The 27,968-nt window shown below is 39.4% G+C and overlaps 1 protein-coding gene across 1 annotated transcript in view; it reads left to right on the top strand.

Moving 5' to 3' along the window:
* KIF16B (kinesin family member 16B) overlaps nucleotides 1-27,968 on the top strand; it is a 3,706,250-nt gene that overhangs the window by 1,987,379 nt on the left and 1,690,903 nt on the right. Inside the window, exons 14-15 of the mRNA XM_044056090.1 lie at nucleotides 23,961-24,012; nucleotides 24,765-24,902. Of these exons, the coding sequence (XP_043912025.1) occupies nucleotides 23,961-24,012; nucleotides 24,765-24,902 (190 nt within the window). The remainder of the gene's footprint in view (nucleotides 1-23,960; nucleotides 24,013-24,764; nucleotides 24,903-27,968) is intronic.

Genomic DNA, 27,968 nt, shown 5'->3' on the forward strand with positions numbered 1-27,968 from the left:
GTGTACATATTATCAAGTTTTTTCTCAAAAATCTCACCTCTGAAGCATGTCCGTAGTTCTTTATTCAAAGCCTCTACCTTTTGGGTTAGGTCAGGTTCTATAGGTGAGAAATATTCAATAAGTAGTTTCATATAATTGTTACTCATGTCTATATTGAGCTGTTGCCATTTCTTTAGGAGCTCTGGATGGCTATCCCCATAAGTCGGCATACAAAGTATTCTCATACCTCAAGGGACAATGTGGAAGTGTAAACTTGCTTCCATATGTCTCCTCTGCCAAATGAGTCTTTCTAGTTTATATAGGTCATTTTCAAGCTCTCTACTAAGATTATTAAATTTATTCAAATTATCTGCGGTACCTGTTGTTAACGGTGGCAAAGAATACTGTAGTTCAAGGTTAAGCAATGGGTTGCTTCGCTGTTCAAAGATGTTACTCCAGCTATGATTTAGGTTCATTCCTTCAGGATTATAGTCCAGTTCTACGGATGGTGTATCTATCGTGTGACAACTACGATGACCAAACAATAAAACAATTGTTGTATAAAAAGGTTCAGCTGCTGTCCAAAGGTCCAACTCCAGAAAAAGAAGACTGAATATTAGGAAAAAACAAGATAGGACCACCACGAAATGAAACATAAAACAAAATTTATTACATATAAATAAGCGCTTTCACTTGCTGCCAGGGCACGCTTCTTCAGATTTCATCAAACCATTCAAACTTCATGATATATATATATATATATATATATATATATATCTATATATATCTATATATACACTCCATATTAATTCAATTAAAATCAATTAAACAAAATTGAACCTCATTATAGCAGAATTGATCACTCATTAGGTAGTCACTACTGCATGACATCAATATAAAGCTGAATTAGCTTCACTAAATAAAGCCAATAAAACTGTCTGAAAATTAACTATAGAACAACATTAGCTACACATTTGTATAGCCATTACCAGTGAAACCTTTTAGCATTAGGAATGGTATATATAGGGATAGATATATACATGGTAACCTTCCCTTGCACTAAATGCACCATATAACATAAGAATTCTATACTGCTTATAATATATCCAAATAAATAAATAAATATATTATATTATAAAGCCACAGGCAACTTAGTTGACAGTTGGTAAATGTAACAATCTATAGTCTGTTTAACAATAAATAAAAAAATAATATATAAGCATACAAAACTATAAAAAATATATAAAAACACAAAAAATACACAAAATATATATGTATGTAGTATATAAATAAATGAATAGTAGAACACAATGTGTACCAAGTAAAATCCATAGCAAATATATATTGATTTATTATTTGTGGAGAAACTTGTTGCCTGAAAAAGTCCAGGGTCGAGGTGGATGTACCTGTTGTCAGTAGATTCAGTAGTATACTTAGTGTGCTGTTGGTTTATGTGGAACAGTTGTTGAAAATGTCTTTGAACATTTTTTTGTAGGTATGGAGTATTTTAGGTTTAATAAGGTTTGTGTAGTGATTTTTTTTATGTACGTAGGGACTGATATTGAACAGCAGGATGAAGGGGATTACATTGTAATCGTGTGTCTTTTGGTAACAGGTGAGTAGTCAGGGAGTTGTGTTTGCTCAGATGTTAGAGTAGGTTAAAAGTGTGAGTATGAGGAAAGTTAGAGTGAGACATTGTATTATGTTCTTTAGAAAATTCATGCTAATGCAAACCCTGTTAGTCTAGCAACTTTCTAAGTTTGTAAGAGCAGTATTTAAAAATTGTGCCTATTTTAGGTCTTTGTCCTCCATTATTTATGTCTTTGTCCAGATTTCCTGCTCAAAGATATTGATAGGTATGGGGGAGGTGGTGAATTTAGGATATGGGATGTTTTAAAGTAGAGCATATTTAGATGATGAAGAGTAGAGTACAGGTATTCTTAATTATGGTAGCAGGAAGATTTAAGAAGTTGTTATTGCTTAGGGAGGTTTGGCAGGAGGAAGTTGTTGCAGATTAGTGGCATTGTTTTGTGGTTGGGTCAAAGTATTTATCAATTCTAATAATTTAGTGGTGTAAGAGTTTGTTATTGGTTAGTTGGGTTTTGATGGGAGGATATTTTTTGGATTATTAGTATGTTTATGAGGGTGGGCAAGGGTGAGAAATGATAGAAGTGGCAGTGGGTAGATGGGATATATGGGTAGGATGGGGGAGCAGACTGAGCCCAAGTGCACAGAGGGCAAATGGAGTTGGTTGCCCCTAGCAGTATTTTAGTTTTGCCAAACAACAATCTGGTAAAATTTCCTGACTGCAGAAAATCTTTTTTTTTCTGTTTAACTTTTATTAGTGGTGTTTATTTAACTGTAAAAATATATAGTTATCGTCATTATTGCTAGAGGAAGTTTCTTTCAGTGAAGTAAGGAAAATACGTTTGCTATAGCTGCAGAGCTAGGCAATCTAAAGAGAGATTGTATGTTGGCGGGTTCTGATGCATTTATTAATAGGAGGATAACGAGCAGGCAGATTATATTTGAAAAAGGCACTTTTTAACTTTGGTCACAGTTAAGGTGTTGGTGCTGACTATGTCCTAATTATTTTATGCATACCTATAGCTGCCAAGACAATGGTAGATCAAAAGCCAATCAGATTTCCTTAATAATAATAATGTTTCCACTCCATTTATTGTAACTTGTTGTATAAAGCAGTGGGAGCTTGCTAAAGAAGTGTCTTATGTAATTTTTCTTTTCATCCCATTCTACCTTTGCTTCATGTAAGTGTTTTTTCTTGCAGCTCTGTTTTTGATCTATAATTATGCACATAGATCTCCCCACATTCTATTGTCTAAGCCATAGAGCTAAATGGAAGGAGCAGGCTGTACTGTAATAATTTTATGAAAGCACAAATAAGCAACTGGACTGGTGTTCCACAGCAGGATTTATTAATTGAAAGTGTACGCTAAAGTGTATACTCCAAACCTGGCCATAAGTAAGCAGCCAATACCTATATTAGTAAAGATGCAGTCGTACCAGCAGCAAGAATTGATCCTGGCAGAAGTGTGACAAAACGGAGAAAAGTATTTAAAATTGGAGAAAGCAGAGTGATTGTAAAAAAGGATTTTTCACTGTTCACCAGGCAGAATAGAATCAGATTTATCCCAGCATTCAGGGAATGTGAAGAGGCAGGTATGAGACTCAAGCTGGTGTGTGTAGCTCTCCTCAGAATATTTTTTATTGGAGAATCAGACTTTTTTTGAAGCACAACAGACTAAGGAAGAAATAAGGTGTATCCAACAAAAAGTGAGCCAGCAAGCAGAAGTGGTCTCTACTTCTCATTTTTCTGAAGATAAAGCTCATGGAGACTTTTTCAGTGAAACCTTTTCCAATTCTCCAGCAGAAATGCTTGAGAAACAGACAAAAAGCACAGGAGAAGAATCAGGAATACCTTGGACTTGAACCAGACTTTGTTGTCAGGAGATGGAGGTGATCAGGAAGACCACCAGCAACACTGAAATTAGTCAGCACATGGGAGACTATAGAGTATCGGTCACATTTCTTAAATTTGGTTTTGCAAGAAAAAGTGGTTGAGAAAGTATGGAATTTGTTAAACCTGTACATGAACTATAAATCATGTAACTGGCATTATGTCAATAATGTTTAGAAGGACACTGATGGGGAAAAAAAGAAGTAACTGTAAGTTAAACAGTCTTTGTTCTTATTAGTATTTGTATAAAACATTTTATTATATAAATTGCATGCTATATTATAAAGCAGCATTGTATAGTTGCAGTCTGGTATTTTAAATGTAGGGGGAGTCTTTTCAGTGACAGTGTTAAAAATGTTTTAAGTAAGTACAACTTCTCTTTGTGGGAAAGGCTTTACAGTGTAAAAAGGGAGGAAAGGCTGAACTGAAGCAAATTAATATGTTGTTATTTTGAGCTGCTGGAGTTGGGGTAGGGCTGTAAAAGAGTACTGATTATATATAAAATTAAGAGGATAATTTCCCTTGATTTTTTCAAGAGTTGATATCAGTATTCATGTCCTTGGTTTAAGCTGTATGGTTTTCTTTTTAAGCAAATAGACTTGAAAAAATAAGGCAAAATTATAAAAGTTTTTTTTTGCATCTGCAAAGATAGTAGCTTTTTCCATTAGTAAATGCTTTAAGTAGGATGCACGTAGGCTGCAGCTGATAGTTGGCCAGAAAATTCTGTACATTCTGTTTGGAGTGAAATTTACAAAGATTCATTCATTTATCTGTAAATTTGTTAGCTTTTTTTTGTCATTGATGACTACCTTTACACAGGGGCGAGCTATGTCCATCTGCAAGCATTTAATCTAGAGTGTTCTACGAATTCTTTGCAGAGGGAAATGCAAAATCTAAAGGTACAGTGCCAAACAGTTCAGTGAAAAATAGTTTAAAATTATGGGAAGTAAATAAATGATAGTAGCTGTTCAATCTGCCTATATACTTTAATGCATTTTTGTTGTTTGTGTTTAAACATAGCCTGTGCACTTTCTCTTAGGGCTAAAAGTTCATGTTTACTGAAAGCATGCAAGCTATTTTTCATATCTAGGAAGGGAGATGAAATAAGAAAATAGCAGTCAGTGTAAGTGGGAACATAGACTATAACATGTGCTTCTAGTATAGGTAACCTTAATTTTAGATTAGGTAATGCCTGTAAGTGCAGCTGTCAATTTGGGGCAGTTGTTCATATCTAGAGGGTTAAACTTCATTTGTTGAAAATGTATATAGTTTTGTGTGTTTGCTTTAAGTTAATTGGGGATGGGATATTCTTAAAATGCGTTTAGTTTTTTGTTTGATGATTTTCATTAAACCAAAAAGTATTGAAAATGTGACATAAGTTCAAATGGAGATGAAAAGAAACAGCTGTGTAAAAGATCATCTTCACAAACATTTGTGCATGTAAGACCAACAGAAATACACATTTAGAAAGCTGTCAGATATAATAGGTGGGAACAGTAGCTTTTTATCATAATGGCTACTTTATCCATGTTATATTGGAATGTAAGTGGCTTCACAGGTATAGGCAAAAAGAAACATATTTTTGAATTGTATTAAGGACTGCAGATTACATTCAGTGGCAGAATTCTGAGAGAATTTACATATTCCCCAAGGTACAGTTACTGGGCTACACTAGACAGAAATTATTTCACAAGAATAATTGCATATAATTGAAGGCTTTGACTCACAACTATTTCAAATCATGCACCAATAACAACTAGCATAAAAGTGTAGGGTAATGAAGTACAGATGAGACACTGGCACTTCCCCAACTACCTGTTAAAAAGAGGGGAATTTAAGGAATGGGTAGTGGAAATTATTTGAGAAAGGGATTATTAATATGAGCATTTGTTTTGTTATTATGGAAGATAGAAATCTCTTCAGAAGGTACAGCTAGCAAATGGAGTGTAAAAAATAGGAAATAAATAAGAGAGAGAGATATGGTTAAGAACTAATATGAATTATTTAGAGGGTCTGACATGGGTAAAAATACTGCAGAATAAGGGGATTCTAACAGAACAAGAAGTGCAACTGATAAGTCCTAACGAGAAAATAAGGGAGTATCTACATAGTGTGCATCAGTTTAAAAATTTGATTTTAAGCAACTATTTTTTATAACGCTGTAGCATAAAAAGTTTTGACACAATGACTTAGGCAACAGAAAGTGGAAAGGGTTGTTGCCAAACTTAGTGAGCCTATAACAAGAAAAATATCCAGAGATCCTGTAGAGGTATTAGAGATATTTCATCATTTTTAAAGCTGAGAAATGTGGAAAACAAGAAAGAGTACAAATGGACATATTTAGGGAAGATTTAATTATGTCAAGTTAGATGAGGCTCAACAATTAACAGTTAAGATAGAAGGAGATGAGATAAAAAAATTGATGTATAATCATTCTGCAGGAAAGTCTACAGGAGCAGCTAGTATTCCTGTGGAAATTTTGAAGTTAGAAGTAAAGAAAGTGATAAAGATCTGGAAGGTTTTATGAAAAAAGTATTTTAACAGGAGGGTCAGCACCAGTATCTTGGAAGGTAGAAGTGGTGGCTGTAATATCCGACGACAGTAAAAAAGCAAATCAGAACCAGCATCATATAGACCCATTTCAGTTTTAAAGCATGGTTATAAAGTGTTTGTCTATGCTTGCTAAAAGAATGGCAGTGCTGTTGCCAAAATTGATAGATGTGGATCAGTGCGATTTTATGGAGGGTAGGCAAACATTTGACAGTGTTAATATAACAGTGAAGCAGAATGTAAGAATATACTGCTGCTATTTTGGTATTATCCTTTATGCATCTATTTATGGATTTATACTGTTAGGGATACAAACTATTTCACAGTGATAAAACTTTGGATATTATCTGTAAGGATCATTGCTGTAGTATCATTTGTCATGCATAAAATTAGTTGCAGGTCCATTTAACACTTTATGTAAAAGAAAGGGAAACCCATGCCACCTTTGGTTCTTTTTGGTTGCAAAGTGAGAGAGATTAATAGTATGGGCATCTGTTTTGTCCATGTAGCTTATTAGAATACTGTTGTTTGTACACAGTTTCTGTTTCTCTTCTCTCTCTGGCTAGTCTTCTAGCATTTCTTCGTTTACACTTGTTAAATGCTGCTGTAGAATTGTGACTTTCTGATTTTATTGAAGGTATTTATTGTATGTATATTAAATACTGACTGCGTAGTTTTCTGAGAGAGACCAGGTTTACCTTATTTGTTGTTACTAACAGTTCTAAACATCCCTTTCTCTTCTCACTAGTATCAATAACCATGTTGAAGCAACTATTTCTTCCTTTTACATCTTTTTCCTTAATTTTGGGTTGTGGATATACTCTTTACTTACTTTTAAAGCATGCGTTGGTATATCAGAACCCCCACCCCCAAGTAGTTTCCTCCTCTTTGTAGTTATCGGGAATCAGTGGCAGTTCAGGGCCCTTTTTGTAGGGATATCCTGTGATCTGGGCACATTCACTAGGGTTTTGTAAGTAGTAGCAGCTGCTGTATACTGTAGATTTTCCATACATTTTGCTACTGTTTGGGTGAATTGTTGACTCTTAAGGTTTATACGAGTCCTATATTTTCACCATTCTTTAGGTGTAAGTGTCCATTTATGGAAGCCAGCACTGCATCCAGCTCACATAATGCATCTTACCAGATCTGTGTAGTGTTTAACTGTCATTAGGTGTAATATGCCACCTGGATGTAACTCATTTCTATACATTCTGTTCAGGAATACCAGGACATGTTACATCTACCCATCAGCCATTTATTAATTCTGCCCATAGGGCCAGATGACATAAGTTTAATTTTTGTGATATTAAGCAGCAAAGCCAGCTTTTTTTGCTTTTACCTTTTCTTACTTTCAACCATCAGAATTGAATTATCTTCATTTCTGAGATTAATATTTCTTCCAGCAGTTTTGATCAAACATCTGAATTGTTTAATCCAGCATTTAGCAAAATATATTCAATATGTAAATTAAATCAATAGGGTGGCAGTATACAGGCTTGTTGAACTCCTTTCTCAATTCAGAACCAGTCAGTTATTCTACGTTTAATTCTAACTATTGCTTCTTGTTTTGCTTACCGATTCCTCAGAAGGCAAATAAGGTGAGCCTGATAAATCCATTTCTCTAAGAATTTTTTTCAGTTTGTTATAGACTACATAGTTAAAGGATTTAGAGTAGTTAGTGAAGCAGAAGTAAATATATTTCTGGAACTTCCTGGATTTTTGTATTATCTAGCGTGTGTTGGCAGTTTGATCTCTGAGGCCACTGTCCATTCCAAAACCAACATGTATATCTTCCCTTTCCCTTCAGGTACAGTATGCAAAACTGCTACTGCATTTTCTACACTGTAATTTCTGAATTCTTTCTCTGTGCTGTATCTTTCATTTGTCTGGCACTCAGTTTATGGCCTAGATTCCTCATTACCAAAAAAAAAAAAAAAAAAAAATCGCATTGTTGAGTCTGGGTAGCAGTTGCATACAAAAATAAAAGAATATGAAGAAATGCATAGGTTCATAGGTAGGTACTAGGCTATTGGCCCAAGGGCCTATATAAACCTAGCCAAACGGTACCCTGGCTTTCGCCACCCAAGAAAATTATTTTCCTGTGCCCCTGTCGAGCAGAGTCACAGAAGTGATCCCCGGGGTGAATTTCCTATCTTCCATCCAATCATCAAGATTTATCTTGAAGAGTGCTAATGAGGAGCTTTGTTTGATATAGATAGGTAGTTTGTTCCAGAGTATGGGAAGTCTCTGGGACAGGAATCTATCCCTTCAGTATGTTCTGTTTATTGTGGTGACAATGTTTAGGTCCCTAGAGCGTGTAGCTCAGAGGGATTGGGATTTCTTTAAGTGGAGCATGTCCAACAGCTCTGGGTTTGACATAGCTTTGTATGTTAGGCAGATATCACCTCTGAGTAGGCGATGTGCGACAGAGTAAAGCTGGAGTTTTTTGGGATGGTCTGCGTAGGGCATCTGTTTGAGGCCAGTAATCCTCTTTGTGAGGTATTCCTGTGGCCTTTCCAGTTATTGTAGATGACTTGTGAGGTACATACCAAAAGGGGCATTGTACTCTTTAATGGGTCTAATGAGTGACAAGTAGAGGGGAACAATGACCTCTTTTTTTCCTGGATGAGAAACCTTTTGTGATGAGGTGTGCCACGTAGAAGGATTTCCTGACTACTGTGGCAATGTGATTATCAAAGGAGAGACTACTGTCCACCTGTGACCCAAGGTCTCTTATCACACTTTCGGTGTTAAGTAGACTACTGCCTATGTGGTAGTTCATGGATACAGAGTTTTTTCCAAAAGGGATGACAATGCACTTTTTGGCATTGAGCTTGAGGCCATGGCTTTGACACCAGGCATCTGTCTCAGTGAGGCCCTTTTGTAGGATGTCCACATCGTTAGGAGTTTTGATTATGGCTCCTAGTTTGCAGTCATCTGCGAACTTCATTAGCCAAAGACCTTCTGTGTTAGCCTGTGCTTCAGAGAAGTAGATACCAAACAGGAGGGGACCCAGGACTTAACCCTGTGGTACTCCACTTGTCACTGGTCTGAAGTTGGATTTGGAGTCTGCTACTTTCACAGTGTGGGTTCTGTCAGTGAGCCAGCTGGCAACCCATATTGTGACACAGAGATTTATACCTAGTTTAGTGAGTTTATCTATAATTCCAGACTGGGGGATGGTGTTGAAAGCCTTGGCGAGATCAAGATAGGCTGTGTGAACCACCTTACCCTCATCTACGGCTTTGATGACCGCTTCAAGGAAGTCTATCAGGTTTAGGAGACATGATCTGCCTTTTACAAATGAACTGGGTAAGGTCCAGAGTTTGGAGATTACCAGTGTCATTGTTTATAAGTTCCATGATGATACGTTCCATAGCGTTGCAGACCAGGCTTGTCAGGCTAATGAGGCAGTCGTTTCCAGGGTCCGTGGTGGCTCTCCCCTTTGTGGAGTGGGATAACCATTGCTGTGCGCCGTTCAGTGGACACAAAGTCTGAGATGAGGCTATGATTAAACATGGTACTTAGGTGGGGTTGTAGTTCGTGTAGAACACAGCCTGGGATGTTGTCAGGTCCCATGGATGCTGTGTTCTTGGCTTTGGAGAGTGTGTTTTTTACCTGTGCAGCTGTGATTACAGGAACTTTGCATTCTTCCGGTATGGAGATGGGCCCTTTAGGGGATGAGAGGGGGGTAAAGGTAGCACTAAACCTATCTGCCAGGATGTTGGCAATATCAGTTGGTTCTGTATAGTTAGTGCCATTGTGCTGTAACTCAGAGCAGATCTGAGTGTTGCCATTGAGATTCTTGACATAGCTATAGAATGCTTTGTGGTTGTCTTTAGAATCAGTGTCTATTTTGTTTTCGTAACTAGCTATGGAGGATTTTATGAGTGATCTCAGCTTCTTACCGAGGCTGACCAGGGAGTTCCTCCAATCATGGGATTTTACTCCTTTTTGCAACAGTTTCTTTCTTCTGTTGTAGAGTTTGTTTATGGCAGGGGAACCACCAGATTGGCTTTCTTTTTTGGAGGATAACATCTTGGTTCTGTTAGGGATTGCACGATCCATGCATTCATGTAAGCGATTATAAAGTGCATTTGTATAGGATTCATCAGTCGTACCTCTATTGTCCATCAATATGGGTGTCGTGAAGTTTGCCACGTCTGTCTTAAGAAGCGTGAAGTTGGCTTAGGAGAAATTTTTCACGGTGGTTTCCCCTAACGGGAGGTGGTGGTGGGATGTCTAGGGTGACTAGTTTGTGGTCGGATCTGACCAAGAAGGAATTGACCTCTGGCGTGGAACACCAGTTGCCCATGTTGGTAATGACCAGGTCTAGGATACTGCTGCCTTTGGTGGGGGAGTGGATAAGTTGATCCAAGGCACTGGAATTTATGATTTCCAGAAAACGTTGAGCACATCCAGTCATTAGTTTCCCTTTTGTTTCATTTTCCTGGCTGGATTATTTTTCTTTTTGGGTTTCATGGCTTGGGACTCTGGCTTACATCTGCTGTGAGATCCCAATCATCTTATGACAGTACATTTACTTGAGTACCATAACAATACATTTATGAGAGAGGCTTCTGCAGCAGGTGTTTATTTTTTTCTGGTCTTGTTGCTTTCCTATCGTTTCCTTATCTTTTTTTTTTTTTTTTTTGTTTCCGGCTTCATTATATAAGGAATCACATGTTTTGCTACATCACATATTTGATTATATAAGAGAGAACTGCATAGGGTTTTATACTTTCACCATACATATGCTAATGAATGTATTTGGGAGGGAGTCCTACTACCACATTGTTTAAAAAAATTCTGGTAGCAGTAAACTATCATTTATGAATGTGATGCACAGTGCAGGAGCATGTCTGAAAAATACACTTTAACTGTTATCACATTATTGTTCTGCTTTTGAAAGTATCTGTTGTGGCTTGTCTCAGAATTCTTTTTCTCTTTCTTTTGTAACATGTATTTACTGAAAGTCGGTCATTGGTTCACTTTGCTCTTGAAGATTAACTTCGGTCATATTGTGTAAACAAATTGAAGTACTGGTTTGTATTCCTTCAGTTCAGCTAAGCCACTTCAGTCTTACTAGATAATTTTCGTGACAATACAGAATGATTATAAGAAGAATGTGGATTTGCTCATTTTTTTTTGTATCACAGCATAATATGTGGTACTTTTGAAGACTTATTTTGCATCTGGGTCCAAAGCTGAGAAATTCAGTTTATCAGACTTGCTGCTATGCCAAGTTTTTTTATTTATTTTCTTGTAACAACAGTGTTTTGCTTTTAATGGTTTTAGAACATTTTAAACGTGTAAGTGACAGGAGTGTGGCATTTTTTTTCTCCTGCCATTAGCAGAGCAGCATGATATGAACTGGACTGGCTACAATACATTTCTTTGCTTCTGAATGTATAATGCCTGAAAAGACGTGTACGTTGATTTCGTCATCTGAGAACTTCAGCATGCTGTCCCCATTGTAGCTTTATAACTCATCATGCAATATAACATACAGGGTCGCAAACTGGCTCAAAGACAGAACCCACAGAGTGAGAGTTGCTGGAGCCATGTCAGACTCGAAACCAGTCACAAGTGGCGTCCCACAGGGTTCTGTCCTGGGACCACTCTTGTTCGGTATATACTTTTCCGAGGTACAGGCAAACGTGGGAGGACTGTGGCTCACCAAGTTTGCAGACGACTGCAAACTGGGCGCCATAATCAACTCTCCAGCTGACACAAACATCCTTCAAAAAGGTCTCACAGAGACAGATAACTGGTGCCAGCGCCATGGTTTAAAGCTAAATGCCAAAAAATGTATAGTCATACCCTTTGGCAAAAACAATGTGCCCACAAATTACCACATAGGTGGAAACTCGTTAAGTACAGAGAAAGTTATTAGGGACCTGGGGACCCAAGTTGATAGCAATCTCTCCTTTGAAAACCACGTTGCCAAAGTGGTTAGAAAGACCTTCTACATAGCCCACCTCATCACGAAGGGTTTCCCATCTAGATCAAGAGAGGTAATCGTGCCCCTTTATTCATCCCTCATCAGGCCCATCATAGAATACAATGCCACTTTTGGGATGTACCTTACCCGACACCTGCAGCAATTAGAAAGACCCCAAAAGTATCTCACCAAGAGGATCAAGGGTCTCAAACAGATGCCATATGCTGCTCTGTTAAAAAAACTCCAGCTCTACTCAGTTGCATACCGCCTACTTCGAGGCGATCTATGCCTGACATACAAAGCTATGTCAAATCCAGAATTAATGGACATGCTCCACCTCAGTAAATCTAAATCCCTTAGAGCCACACTGAGGGACTTGAACCTCAGCACAGAAATAAATAGAACTTGCTGGAGGGACAGGTTCATAACCCAGAGGCTCCCTTCGCTCTGGAATAGAATTCCAGTTCATGTGAGGCAGAACACCTCACTGAATCTCTTCAAGAAGAATCTCGATAAGTGGATGGGGGATCGTAGGTTTGTCCCAGGGATTACACCCGTGTCACTATTAGACAGAGGCACAGTAAACTAAACCTTAAAAAGGGCACAGTATACTCAAATCAAGGGGTGGTGTAAGCCATACAGAATCGGGCTAGGCTTATAATTGCCCCAGGGCAGATAGCCTAGTATGAACCTATGAACCTATAAATGTACTCCAAACCACTGTCAACAAAATATTCCAGTCCATCTCTTGGATCACCGGAAGTATGACTGTCTTTCACTCAAAAGGCAGATTAGCTCCTAATCACAGCTTTGGGAAACGTTACTGCTGTCCTCACTGACCCTTAATCTACTGTACTTTGTATGGAAGATGTCAGTGATAAAGAAGCAAGCTCTTTTGTATCCCCCCACCGAGATGACCCCAAGTATTTAGAATTATTGGTGGCAATGGTGAGATGGCCCATTACCCAGTTTCCTCCCAGCAGAGAATGCTGCAAAAGACCGGTAGGTCTACCCAGCAGTCATCCTGAAATGTACGTCTTTTCTTTAAATACCAGTATTAAATTATCACTTCAGATACAGGCACATACATTAATAGAAAAACAAACCATATTGACATTTGTACTATTCTTGGATTAAACACTCCATGTATATTTTTTCTTTTTAACAGTTTTTCAGTTCAACAGTTATATAAATTGCTCAGTTTCTGCCTTCCCTTAAACCTCACTCCTCCTTTTGAACATTATTCTGCATGTATTATTTCTACAAATTCCATTTATTTCTGTGTAATTTGCTGCTCCCTTTTTCTAAAGATACCACCTAGTTGTTGTTAAGGTTTCCTGCAGTAGCCTAAGCTGTATGGTTTGGATGCTGCTAAGGATATAACAGCCAGTCAACTTCTAAAGCTTTCAGGATACCTTCCATGCCCCCTAAACCATTACTCAGCTGAAATGAGTCAGCTAAAAGTCAGGTTTGGTCACTAAACCCTTAAGAGCTTTTCTGCTGCTGAAGAAAATGCTACTATGTATGCTTTCATGGATTAATGGACAACTAACACTGTTTCATTGCTGTGCAAAATAAAAAAACTTAACTCTCCACTTTTTATGGCTGAAAACCGATTTTTTTTTTTTTTTTTTTGTAAAACTTAATTAAGTTGGGGGAAATGTTTTTTAGTGACTGTCATTTGACACTTGTTCACTTTTAAACGTGAGTGCTGCTTTTTTAAATTTTCTGGTAAAATTGTATTGTTAAAATTAACTTTAAACTTTTTTTGTGGTAAAAGTTGTGATATTGTTTTGTTTGAGGGCCTGGGTATGTGTTTAAAATATTTTTTATTGTGTTTTAATGGGGGAAAAGTCACTTTTTTACAACTTCTCTATTTGAGCAAGTATTGCTACCAGGGTTCTCTGGGAATCTGACACCTTATCCGGCTTAATTGTAGAGCAACCTACTAGTTGCTCCATTTTCCTTCTTCTAGCCACAGGGAAAATAAAATAGTTCACTAGCTTTGCCACCACTGCAGGCTGCTAAAGTGCCTCAGCCACAGGTGGGTGCCTGCTTTGGCCAAAGATGGTTTCTCAAACTTCTCATCTTTTACCTAGGGTCCCACTGGTTTAGTGTCTACAGTCACCATTTACCAGGGGTTTGATATGTCCTCTGTGGCTGCTGGAATGCCTTTGGAGGGAAGGGAGAGCCACTGTTATCAGTCACTGGAGAAGTTGCAGAGAATGCCACTCTAACAAGAAAATTGTCCCCATCCCTGTGAAGGTTTTTGCTTGCATAAATGATCTATTTCTACAGAAATGTCTGCTAAAAGGATACAAAAACGTAAACATATATCTTCTCCTGTCTCAATTATCCTGGACAGAAGTAATGTATTAGCTTAGCTCAAGATCTAGTGCAGGCTGTTGACCCTTCATGTATGACTGTTTCCGGTAAAAGAAATAGGGGTTCTTCATTTTCTGAAGATATTCAAGAGTTTGAACCTCAAAATTATTCTGAAGGCACCGATTGTATGTTGTTTCCATATAATCCTGATACAGATTCTGAGGAGAGTATAGCTTCGCACAGTACTGTGAACGATTGCCTTTCTCTGAAGCTATTTGTAGAATGAATCAGTTGTTTCAGTGGGGAAATGTGATTTTTTTGTAGTCCCTTGGGAAGTATTATATGTTACTACTGATATTTCCAAAGACTGCATTTATTTGTCCTGTTCTATCTGCTTTACAGGATGTTTTTGTCACAGATTGCAATTTCCCTGACATTCAGCATGTTGTCCCCAAGAAAGCAAATTGATTGTATAGTTTTCCTCAGACATTTACATTTTATACACTCATCCCAGATTGTTTTAGCTAACCTAGCTGCTGCTATACTAATCCCTCTCCTTCTGCTACTGAGGGGGAGGATTTTGATAGATTTTGAAAAAGTGTGTTCTTCTGCAACACTTGCTTTAGGATTCTCACCTGGCAAGCTGATATCTTAGTTATGCTTGGCTCATTTGAGAGTACGAAAAGTGTCTTGGCTTATGATTCTTCTGAGGACAAATCTGCTTTGTGTAATTTGGTTGCTTCTGTGCCTCACATGACTGCCTGTTGCTTAAAATGGCCATATGAGTCTGTTATTGCTACTTCCAGGGCTGCTGCCACTGGAACTGCTATGAGGAAGTATGTTTGGTTATGTTCTCAAAATCTTCCACAAGATTTAAAAAAATCAAATCTTGAATTCACCTTTGGAATAAAGACTTGAATATCCATAAGAATTGTGATGAGAGAAGTAAGCTGATTTAGGGGATCTCATTTTCCAAATTTATCAAGGAATTTAAAGTTTCCTCTACAGTCTTCTTAAAAAGCAAAGTAAACAGTTCCAACAAGTTTCTGTTAAGCATGCATTTTAAAAAGCAATGCAGGGAGGCTTCAAAATGAAAGCAGGACCCTTCCCATGAGCAAAGGACAGTCTAAATGACTGTATGAAGGACCCACACAGTGGTCCCTTAATCCTTCTGGAAAGTCTGAACCTCCGTTTCTGTTTTTGGCAACAGACAGTTTCAGACAAATGGGTTCTGAGAGAAATCTGTCAAAGTTTCATATGCCAGTGGGAATCTCTTCATCCTTTCAGAGGTATTGCCTCTCATCTGCCAGGCCAAGATTTTCTTTTCCCTCCTGTCATTCAGCATATGTTCTAGGGACTGATACAAGTGCTATTTCCTCCTCCGTTAGGAAAAGGTTTTATTCAAGAATGTTTCTACTGCTTAAGAAAGCAGATTCTTGGAGACTAGTTCTGGCTCTTTCCTATATAAACATGTTTGGGATAGTACCCATGTTCAAAATGCTGCCATGTCACAACTTATTACCCATTATTCCCCATTTGAGTGTTCTAGTAACCTTGGATTTAAAAGCTTTATGTCATCATAGTCCTCTAGTTCCAGATATCAGGTACATTTTAAGATTTTCTGTGTTTGGATTACATGATCAGTTCTCTGCATTACCCCTTGATCTATCTGCTACTCCAAGTACTTATATAAAGTGCCTGGCTCCAGTGATAGCTTACTGAACATTTTTCCTTATTTCAAAAATTTGCTCATCTTTGCATAGTCTTTTTCAAATTCAAAAATATCTCCCGTGAGCAGGGTATCTCCTACACAGACTGGAATTCCAGGAGACCTCACAAAGTCTTGACTAACATCATCTTACAGGATTATTTTCCGGTGTGTCTCTTGGACACTTCATTTCAAAGAGCTTTCCTTCTATAGAAAAAAAAAAAGATTCATACTGAAATATTCCCAAGTTTTTCCACCCATACTAATGTCTCAGCGAGGGCATTCATAAGGTCTTTTGATTTCTATAATTCTCATGATGCTTCTTGCAAGACTATACATGATTTAAATCCAGTGATTCACAAAATCTGTATGTTGTCAACAACACTGCCACCTGACGTTTCAAATTCCATTTCTGGGGTTTGTGAAGAAGGAGGAGTTTTTTTTTGGTAGTGACACCAAATTTCTCAGAATCCATGTCTCCCATTCTCCCTGTGCACTGTTGGCCACAGCAGACTCCTCAGACTTAGCTTGAGGAGCAGTTTCTATGGGGATAAAAGTGCAGGATTTTTGTTTTTGGAACAGAAAGAGAGGCCAAAACACGTAAACATCAAAGAGATGTTGGAACGCTTAATGCTGTTATCTCAGTCATCTATGGTTTCTGGGGACCAATTCAAGTGTTTACAGACAATACCACAATTACATAGTATGTAAACAAGCAAGCGTGAAGCAAATCTTACCATCTGTGCAGACTAGCCAAGGTTACCTGGTATATAGCTTTTCAGCACAGTCTCATGCTACAGGCATGTTGCATACCGTCATATTAAAATTTTGTGGCTGCCAAGCTGGAACAGGACCAGGCTAGACCTTCAAAAATGGAAACTGAATCAGGGGGTCTTCCAGTTATTAATCCAAATGTGGGGTAGACCTCAAGTAGATATTTTTGCCTCCACACACAATCATTTGGCAAAATTGTTCTCCAGGACTGCATGCAGCAAGGCTTGGAAGACAGATGCATTTTGTTGTCCATGAACAGTATTGTTCTGATGTGCTTTTCCACCCCTTCAACTAATATTCAGGGTAATTCTGAAGATTCAGAAGGGATTCTCAGAGATTGTTTCGGTGACTTCCTTCTGACCCAGGCAGCAGTGGTTCTCCCTTCAACTGGAAATGGCCAGATAAGTTACCAAAGTTTCTTCACAGACTTGATCTAATCTCACAAAATAAGGGATGTGTGATACATCAGGACCCCAAACTACAACTGATTGCCTGACTGATAGAATCTTAACTTCTAGACACGTTATTTTTGTGTGTATGTACAGCAGGTATTAAAGTGGGAAAGAAAACCTGAAACTAGAAAATATTATATTAGTAAATGGAAAAGGTTTTCTGTTTGGTGCCAGGAAAAGGTTTTCTGTTTGGTGCCAAGAAATGAACAAACACCCATTCCTGGTTGGTGTTTCTCTGGTTCCAAGTTATTCGTGTGAGTTACTATCCTCTGGTCTGTCTTACCCTAATTTAAGGTTCACGTTTTGGCCATTTCAGCATGTCTGCCCATGAATCTCCCTCTTTCAGTGCAGACTCGTATCAGAATATTTTTGAAAGGAGTATTGCACGCAAAGCCTCCTAGAAAACAGATTTCTACTCTTTGGGATCTTAATTAATTTTGTGTTAGAAAAAGTAACTCATGTTCCATTTGAATCAACTCATCAGGGCTAACTTGAGGTTCTTGACATGGCAAACAGTTTTACTAATTGCTCTAACTTCCACTAGAAGAGTATTCTTAAGGTTGGTCAACCTTATCACATTTCCACAAAGACAGGGTTTACTTGTGAACTAATCTTTCATTTATGTCTAAGATAGTATCCAAGCTTAACTTAAACTAAGCTATTCAACTGCCTGTCTTCTTTCCAGAAGCTAAAAATAGGGGAAGGGGGGTGCACCATACCTTGGATTTCCACAGACAACACTGGTACTATCTGGACAGAACAAAATCTTTAAGGAATTCCCATCAGTTGTTCATTTCTTTTGAAAGTGAGACAAAAAAGACAACCTGTGGCAAAGCAGACTGTGTTCAAATGGTTGTCTGATGCTACTACCTTTTAGGTTCATAGGTTCATAGGTTCATACTAGGCTATCTGCCCGAGAGCATTTATAAGCCTAGCCCATTGTTTTGTGGCTTACGCCACCCCTTTAGTATGGGGAACTATACCCATTATTTTGCTGTGCCTCTGTCGAGCAGTGACACTGAGGTAATTCCTGGGGTATATCTGCGATCTCCCATCCATTGGTCAAGATTTCTCTTGAACAAGGCCAGCGAGGTGCTCTGCCTCACATGTACCGGGATTTTGTTCCACAGCATAGGGAGTCTTTGGGTGATGAATCTATCCCTCCAGCACGTCCTATTAATAGCCGTGTCGAGGTTTAAGTCTCCCGCCCTTGTGGCTCTGATGGATCTAGATTTTTTGAGGTGAAGCATATTCATCAAATCTGGGTTTGACATGGCCTTGTATGTTAGGCAAAGGTCACCTCTGAGCAAGCGGTAAGCGACTGAATAGAGCTGGAGTTCTTTCAGTCGGGCAGCATAGGACAGATTTTTGAGACCCTTTATCCTTTTGGTGAGGAACTTTTGTGGCCTCTCCAGCTGCTGCAAGTGTCGGGTCAGATACATTCCGAATGGGGCATTGTACTCAATCATTGGTCTGATGAGTGATGAGTAAAGGGAGACTATGACCTCTTTGATCTAGATGAGAATCCCTTCATGATAAGGTGGGCAATGTAGAAGGACTTCCTAACTACTTTAGCTACATGGGTGTCGAATGACAGACTACTATCAACCTGGGTCCCCAGGTCCCTGATAACTTCTTCTGTGCTCAGTGGATTGCCACCTATTTGGTAGCTAGGGGTAACCTTGTTTTTCCCGAAGGGTATGACTATGCATTTTTTGACATTTAACTTTAGGCCGTGGCTCTGGCACCAGTTATCCGTTACTGTGAGACCCTTCTGAAGGATATCTGTGTCAGATGTGTTTTCTACTATGGCCCAGTTTGCAGTCATCTGCAAACTTTGTCAGCCATAACCCTCCTGTGTTTGCTTGTACTTGGAAAAGTAGATGCCAAACAAGAGTGGGCCCAGGACTGAGCCCTGTGGGACACCACTTGTGACAGGCTTTGAGTCTGACATGGCGCCAGCAACTCTGACCCTGTGGGTTCTGTCACTCAGCCAGTTTGCAACCCATCTTGTGATGTATGGGTTAACATTTAAGCTGATGAGTTTTTCAATGATACCCGAGTGGGGTATTGTATCGAAGGCCTTAGCCAGATCGAGGTAGGCTGTATGGACTGCCTTTCCCTCATCAATGGCTTTGGTGACTGTTTCAAAAAGTCAACCAAGTTTAAAAGGCATGATCTGCCTTTGACAAAGCCAAACTGGGTTGGATCCAAAGTCTGCAAATTCCCTATGTCTTTATTTATGAGGTCCATTATGATCCTCTCCATGGCTTTGCAGATAAGGCTTGTCAAGCTAATGGGCGGTAATTTCCAGGGTCTGTGGAGGCACCGCCTTTGTGAAGTGGGACCACAGTTGCAGTGCGCCACTCCTGGGTGCGTTATCCAGAGGTAAGACTTTGATTAAACAGCTGCCCTAGCTGTGGGTTTAATTCCTCATTGAGTTCGTGGAGCACACAGCCGGGGACACCATCGGGTCCCATGGATGCTGTGTTTTTGCTTTGGAGAGAGCAGTTCTCACTTGGGCTGGATATGTTTGGGGGCTGCACTCATTTGGTATAGATATCTCTCCTTTTGGGGAGGGGAGAACTTTGGACTGAACCTGTCAGCCAGTATGTTGGCAATGTCTGTAGGATCAGTAATCTTCACATCATTTTGAACTAGTTCTGAGCATATCTGGGAGTTTCCTCCTAGGTTTCTAACATAGCTAAAGAAGGCCTTATGATTGTCTTTTGAGTCTTTAGCTATTTTTCTCTCAAATTTGCTTTGGATGATTTTATGAGAGCTCTTAGTTTTTACTTATAGTGATCAAGGGTGTCTTACCTTTTAAGGATTTTGCTCTATCTTGTAGTAGCTTCCTCCTTTTGTTGTAGAGTTTGTTTATGGCTGGGGTCCACCAGACTGGACGCTTGCCTTTGGTACAAAGAGTCTTTGTTTTGCTTGGGATTGCCTTATCCATGCAGTCCTGCAGGTGCTGGTAGAAGGCGTTTGTAAGTGATTCAGCGGCTTGAGTATTGTTTTCCACCGGCTCCGGGGCCTGAAAGGAGACCACACTAGTCTTTAGAAGTGTGAAGTCAGCTTTTGAGAAGTTTTTTACTGTGGTCTTTTTTATTTCAGGTGGGGGTGGGATGAGGACCTCCAGCGAGATTAGTTTGTGATCTGATCTCACCAGTGAGGGGTATACTTCGGTGTTGAACATTGTGCTCCCATGTTCGTGATGATGAGATCAAGTATGTTATCTCCTCTTGTGGGGATGGTGACTAGTTGTTCCATGGCATTTGAGTTTATGAATTCCAGGAACTTTTGGGCTAGGGTGTTTGGGCTTGAGTAGTGTTCCCAGTCTATATTAGGGTAATTGAAGTCACCTAGTATGATGGTGTTTGGTGATACATTTATCCTCTAGTGTTTTCAGGAAGACCATGTGAGTTTCCTGAGTTTGTGAGGGTGGCCTGTAACATGCTACAATTTGCAGAGCAGTCTTGCCTATGGTTAATTGCACCTGGATGGTCTCCGATGCATCGTCGTTGCCACCAGTCTTGAGGTGTGGGTGTCCTTGATGAATATGGATACCCCCTCCTTTCTTGGTATTGTCCGGATTTTGGGGTGGAACGCATGATATGAGGTAAAACCTGATAGCGCTGGGGTGCTCTCAGGAGCCTTGAACCAGGTTTCTGTCACAGCACAGACATCGATGTTCTCCATACTGAGAAGGGCCTCGAGTGCGTGCATTTTGAGATTTAGACTTCTGGCATTGAGCAGCATTACCCTTAGTTTTTTCCTTTTTGTGTTCTAGGGTGGTAGGTTTAGAATTTGAGCCTTGCCTAAAAAGGCACTATGGGGTGGCAAGAGCCTTTGCCAATATCCGGAATCCCAGGGTGACAGGTGCAAGCCGTCCCTTGGGCAGCGTGGCTTGTCCAGCATGTCATCCCAGGCAGACAGATACTGGATCCCCTTTGAATGACACCAGTGTTTAAGCCAATTGTTAAAGCTGATCATCTTATTTCTGTATTGTGGCATCATTCTTGGTGAAGGTAGGATACTGCTCAAGGTCAGGGTCATACCTGCCTGGGCTACATAATCAGAGAGCTCCTCAATGTCTCTTTTCATGTAGTCCAAGGAGGTACGTCTCAGGTCGTTTACACCAGCGTGGACAATGACTGAGTCATATTTGTACCTGCTGTTGAGAGTGCTTGCGTTATGTGGCGGATTCTAGCGCCCGACAGGCAGCTTACTGTGACCTTCTCCTTACTCAGTCTGGTGAGCGGGACATCAGTGTGTCTGACTATGGAGTCACCAATGACTAGTGTGTCTGGCATTGTGTTTGGCCTTAAGGGCTGTGACTGTTTGACACTCTGACTGTGAGGTCTATGTGTTGCGGGTGTTGTGTTCTGAGGTGGTGGCCTCTGCTGTTTTGGTAGATTTTTGATCAGAGCCTCCGAGTATGTCTTTGTGTGTTTATGTTTATGATTTGAGGTTGTAATGGTACTATGTGAGACTGGGTCTATAGTGTGTGTGCTTTCCACATCTGAATACCTAGCAACTGTATTTCGCCTGTCTTTCTGTTACATTGAAGCTGTTTTTACTGCATTTAACTTAATATTGCACTTGGAATCCTTGTTTGTTACTATTTGACTGTATTTGTAGCAAATTCTTCTGTGTAAGCTGTAGTAGCGGATTCATAGCATTTATAAGTGTTTGCTGTACCTGTTTCTGCCTGTTTTGTGAAAAAAAGAAAAAAAGAAAAAAAAATATCTCTTGTTTTTCCTGCTTTACTAGTTTAGTCCAGTTTCAGAGTTGCTGATTCCTGGGCTTTGGTTGTAGTTCCTGTGTACTGTTTCCTTGCCTTATTTGGGGGAAGGGAAGCTACCTTGCTTTCCTGCTTTACTAGTTTAGTCCAGTTTCAGAGTTGCTGATTCCTGGGCTTTGGTTGTAGTTCCTGTGTACTGTTTCCTTGCCTTATTTGGGGGAAGGGAAGCTACCTTGCTTACCAGTGGGAGTGGGAAGCATTGAGCTGCCATTTGTCCAGTTTTGTGAGGTTTCAGCCAGTATCTAGTAGTTTATTGGTCGTTTTGGGCCAGTTTCTAGCTTTTTCCAGCCCCTTGGTTTAAAACTTTTAAGCTTGTACCTACTCAGCACAGACTCCACGTGGGCCAGCAGAGTAATCCAGGCTGCAGAGAGCTGAATAAGCGACTTTTCTTGATACTAAGTGTATTTTTTGTTGCTTTCCACATCTGAATACCTAGCAACTGTATTTCGCCTGCCTTTCTGTTACATTGAAGCTGTTTTTACTGCATTTAACTTAATATTGCACTTGGAATCCTTGTTTGTTACTATTTGACTGTATTTGTAGCAAATTCTTCTGTGTAAGCTGTAGTAGCTGATTCATAGCATTTATAAGTGTTTGCTGTACGAATCAGCAACTCTGAGATTTAGAGCGATTTAGCGCGGAGCTGCCACTGTTGCACACTAGGGCAGTGCCGGTTAAGCAGGTTTAAACTATTCGGGCTACCTTGCCTTATTTGGGGGAAGGGAAGCTACCTTGCTTACCAGTGGGAGTGGGAAGCATTGAGCTGCCTTTTGTCCAGTTTTGTGAGGTTTCAGCCAGTAACTAGTAGTTTAAGCAGGGTCAAGGCTCATTTTACCAGGGCCTTGCCTTCATCTGTGGCTTTTTGGAATTATTCTGGAAGCAGCAACTTGGTCCTCTGTGCATACAGTTACAAAGCACTATAAATTAGATTCCTTCTCCAAGTTTGGGACAGGCTTTGCTATGACCATTCTCCAGGAGTTCCTGGACCCTCATCCTTCCTCCTCCTCATCAGGGTAAGCTATGGTTATCTACCCATAAAGCTAAGGCTACTGCAGCAGTGAACAAATGAACATAATGTAAGTCAACTTACTATAACAGTAAATGTCCAGATGATTAGTGCTGCAGCATCTGCTCCCTCCATTTCCTTTGTATTTGTATGTCTTTTTTGCCAGAGTGGGTGGTCCTTGTTTTCCTAGCATTGCCCATGTAAGGGCTTTTAACCTCCCTCCCTCTCTCTGTTGACATGAAACTTTGAAGGCCTTGGTGTCCAAGCCTGACTTTATAGTCAGGTCTGTTTTAGTTGACTAATGATTTGGGCACATGGGCTTTAGAAGCTTGACCATCTGTTATATCCTTAGCAGTATGTAACCCATACAGCTAAGGCTACTGCAGCAGTGAACATTTGCGCATCTACTGTTATGGTAAGTTTACTTACACAACCGTAATTTCTTGTCCTAGACTGCAGTCTGTACTAACTGTTAAGTCTTTGTATTCACTTGTTTGTCATGTGTTTTTAATTAATGCTGTTGTTTCTTGAGCTGTGTAAGTATTGAACTGTTCAAAATGCAGAGTATGCTTAATGAAAGCACTGACATATATACATACAGTTAATTTATATGTAAAGGAACGTGTTCACATGAGTAAATTTCATTTCTGCAGATTACATGCTCATAAAATATCTCTGCCACTTTTTTACTATTTAAATCAGGAAAAATGCCTGCTTCTTTAAAGTATATAAAAAGTTAAATGCATTTTTAGTTTGTAACAGTCCATTCATTAAAAAAACTGAGATAAGTAGCTAATATAACAAGCAGGAGGCGAAGGAAGACTTCTGTGTAAGGGGGAGACCAGAAAAGTGAAGCATAAATTCAGTACCTTAAAACATAAAAAGAAAAAGTTCTGTCTTCTAGTCTAATTTATGACTAAAAATATTTTTCTTTTATCAGGAGGGCAGAACATATGTTGGTCGTGAGGATGCTGAAACAGAACAGGATATCGGTAAATTGAACTTTATCCAGTACTGTCAGGTAGTACATAAGATGTTTCCAGAGAATGGTCTATTCACAGAGTGACTACGAAGTGACGTTAGTGATAGTGTTTCACTTCTGGTATTTATATTAAATTAGTATCGCATGCTCTTCAGAAGTACACCCAGAAATCAGTTTTGCACACTTAACTTCAGCCCCCCCCAAGACGCATCTTCTACTCATTTTTTTTTTGTCTGTAGCATGTAAAGATAAGGTGTAGTACATGTTCTAAGACTGTCACATCAGAAATATTTACTTGTGTATCTGGAGATATAACAAGCATACAAAATGTTTTTATTTTATTGCATTTGTTGCTAGCAAGTGTCTGCTTGTTTTCTTTTATTTGTATTTTTCCTGTTTGATACTTTGAAACTGTATATTATTGCTTTTTTTTTTAAACACTTGAGAAGCATGGCCTCCTTTTGAATGAATTTGCACGCTACTTGTACATCAGACAAAACCATTGTTATACTTTTGATGGTGTAATAATATGTACTTTTGATGGTGTAATAATATGTACCCTAATGATGGGATAATAATAATGTACCCTTTAAATGAGCAATGAATTTATTCTGTAGATTCTGTGATTATGTATGTTTGGTTACACATAAATTCAACTTGCTTTGCTTTATGGTATTAAGTATTAATATTGCTGTTTTAGCATTGCTGTCTGAAGTGAAAAAAATTATAATCTGAACCCTGTTTTCCTTCTGGGCTTTTTAGTACTTCATGGCCTTGACTTGGAAAGTGAGCATTGCATCTTTGAACATGTAGATGGCATTGTGAATCTGATACCACTGAATGGCGCCCAGTGTTCTGTGAATGGAATGCAAATCAAGGAGCCAGCAAAGCTCAACCAAGGTACTGATACTGAACACACTACAGATATTGGAGGAGAAGGATTTGCCATTTTCAGATAGTTCAAGAATGTCTTACTGTTTAACTTGAATGTTTACGTTACTTACCCTGGCTCTCTTACGCCTGTCATGTTATCCACCCTTATTACCCAATGCTAGGTCAGTTTACCTTGTCTAAAACACATTATTTATCCAGACTGTCCTTTGCATGGTCCCTGTTGTGATGTCTTGCACTGTGCCCTGTCATTTTTCCACCCTTTTAACTTTGCTTTCCATATGTTACAGTCCAGGCTGACGTCCACATCAACGGCCAGTGCGGAGGTCATCATCCTCTTTACATTTTTCATGGAATACTTGCCCTAATGATTGGCCATTTATGGATCTACAGAAATGTAATAAAAACATGGACCCTGAATTAGTAGCTCATATGTGCTGCATGGATGCAGGATAACTCATCTACAGTAAGCATTCTGGCAACCTTTTCCAGTGCTTAACCTCCAGGCTTCCTTTTGCTAGTGAGCAAGTACTGATTTCCTTTACTTCCATCCACCCCATCCTTTTGCTAGTGAGCAAGTACTGATTTCCTTTACTTCCATCCACCCCATTCTGTTATCACCTCTTCCCATTAAGTTATAAAAGGTATGGTGACATTATGTTTTCATAATTGTGTAACAATTAAAGACTATAATGATGTCAAGTGCCTCAACTTATTATCTTGTAAATTTCATGCTTATTCTAAACAAGACTATTCGATCACAAAGGTGGGACGTGCTCATTTAGTATTTTACAATAAAGCTTGTTTCAGCAGTGTTTTGTTTTCCTGTGGCTGTCTGTCATTTATTTATTTATTTTTATTTATTTATTATACATTTGTTGACCGGGGTAGTCCAACTGGATACTTGTCCATTTTCAGAAGAGGCCTAGGGAGAAAAGCTCCAAGGTGCAAACAGTAATAAATTTCATATGACTTAAAACAAAAATAAGTGTACATTTGAGTGCTCTGATATAGGTTTTTAGATCTTGATTATTTTTTCCCATGCTTAATTCATTGTAATAGTTTTCTAATGACTTCAGCTTGTGAGTTTTGTATAATTCCGTATTATCTAGATCTGAAGACTGCATTTACTCTGTAAGTGGTGTGTCCTGTAATTCTTTATCACAGGATGTCAAGTTTGACATTTGTTTTTGTAGTTGTAGTTATTGTTTTTCTTGTAGATCTGGAATGGCTTACTCATTCTTATAGGATGCAGAAAGAATAGCTGCACCATGCCTACTGCCTCTCTTGCTTGAGCCACTAAGACAATCATTAAGGTTGCATTGGTTCTTCCAATCCCTACTCGTCAGTTACACTTGGAGCTTATCCTTTGCTTTGGTAAATGCCAGACTCATTCCAGTGGACTAAGGATCTTGTTTCACCCTTCCCGCTATAGAGCTATTTAAATTTAAAGGTAGGCTGTAATTGTCCTTAGGCATGGGAACTACATGGACGCACTTAAGTAATCAGAAGCTATTGCATTCTGATTTACATACTGGTAAGGGGAAGGATTTTTACTAAAAATTGTAACCATGTCCCGGGTAACTCTCACATGCATCGACTTCATCATGGAGGCCTGCAATGCCTTCCCCAGAGGATGTGTGAATTTCTATCAGCTTGGCATACCCAAGAGCACTTTTCTGACTGGTTCCTGTATGTCAGACATTTGATATCTGTGAAGGTGCTAGCACTGAAGTCATCAGGCTGCCTGACTTCCCCTAGGATGGAGAGTTGACATAGAATGTTTCCACTCTGTCATATCAGTTTCTCAAGTGCGTGTTCACTAATTGTTGTTACTTCTGCAAGTAATAAACTTTATTTCTTCTATCTAAATTCCTTTCTTAAACCTCCCTCATAGTTGTGCAGACTTTTTGCATCAGGCTTTCTACTGTTTTAAACAGAAATCTTTTCTAATTACCATTGCTGGTATTTTGTCTTTCTCTCCTTTCTTGTCACTCCTACCATGTTCAACAGGGAAATTCTTTTTACTATTGGTAGTATTCTCCCCTTCAAAAAAAAAAAAATGTTCTTACTTTTCTATTCTTTTTCGCTTCATACAGTTTTTGTACTGTTATGGCTGACAGGCCTACAGGCTTCAAAAAATGCACTTCATGTGGGCATAAAATCTCTAACTCTGATGCCCACAAGGAGGGTGTTTACTGCTTGGAACCAGCTTATTTAAACACAAGCCACTCAATCTGTGCAGCTTTTAACTCACAAGCTGTAGTTGACCGGAGAAACAAACTTGTTCTTTAGGGTTTGCGTCCTCCCTCATCTTCTCCTGTTTAAATGCTCAAACCCCCCCAGTAAGCCTTCAAACGTTCCGTTGGAGCACAGACTAAATTGTCGGATCCGAAAAGACATACTGTGGATCCTAAGCACTCTGATCCAAAACCATCTGATACTATCGTTATTTCTGCTTGTCCAGCCATTCAAATTACAGATCCGAAGTAGTTCCTAATAGAGCCTTTCTCCTCTAGGCTTCATTCACCTTTTATGCAGACACCAAAAAAGCACTCCAGACCTCAGCCAACCACCTCATCCATCAGGTCCTTCAGGAGTCTATCCAAAGTGGATGTGGATAGAATGATGTGAAAGTTCCTCAGAGCTCAGATCCAAATGGAGTTATCTCAGCTCCATCCCCAGTTGGATCCATGAGTCTTCCTGCCACTACTCACACAGTCTTATCTCCTACTCTGATCCATCCTTCAGTTTTGGAGCCCCAGGATCCAACAGTCCCAAGAGTCCTGGAGTCATATCCAGAGAGTTTTACTTCTTTGATCTTTGACTCTGACAGCATCCCTGTCAAGTTCTGTTCCTATGCCTTCGGAACGGTTTCAGAGCCAAAGCATAGGTGTCAGATCCATGGGTCCAGGATCTACTGCAATGATGTTATATCTATCCCTGCCCCTTGCAGCCTTGCCGCTGGGCAGCTTAAGTCTGGTTCCCTCCTCCAGGTAAAGATCAAGTGGGAGTCATGATTTCCTTTTTACCCCTTGTTATTTGGGCCTTAAACCCGGGCCCCCCCCAATGGCC

This window comes from Protopterus annectens, chromosome 1.part2, assembly GCF_019279795.1.
Source record: "Protopterus annectens isolate FY-2018-M chromosome 1.part2, PAN1.0, whole genome shotgun sequence".
Taxonomy (NCBI): Eukaryota; Metazoa; Chordata; order Ceratodontiformes; family Protopteridae; genus Protopterus; species Protopterus annectens.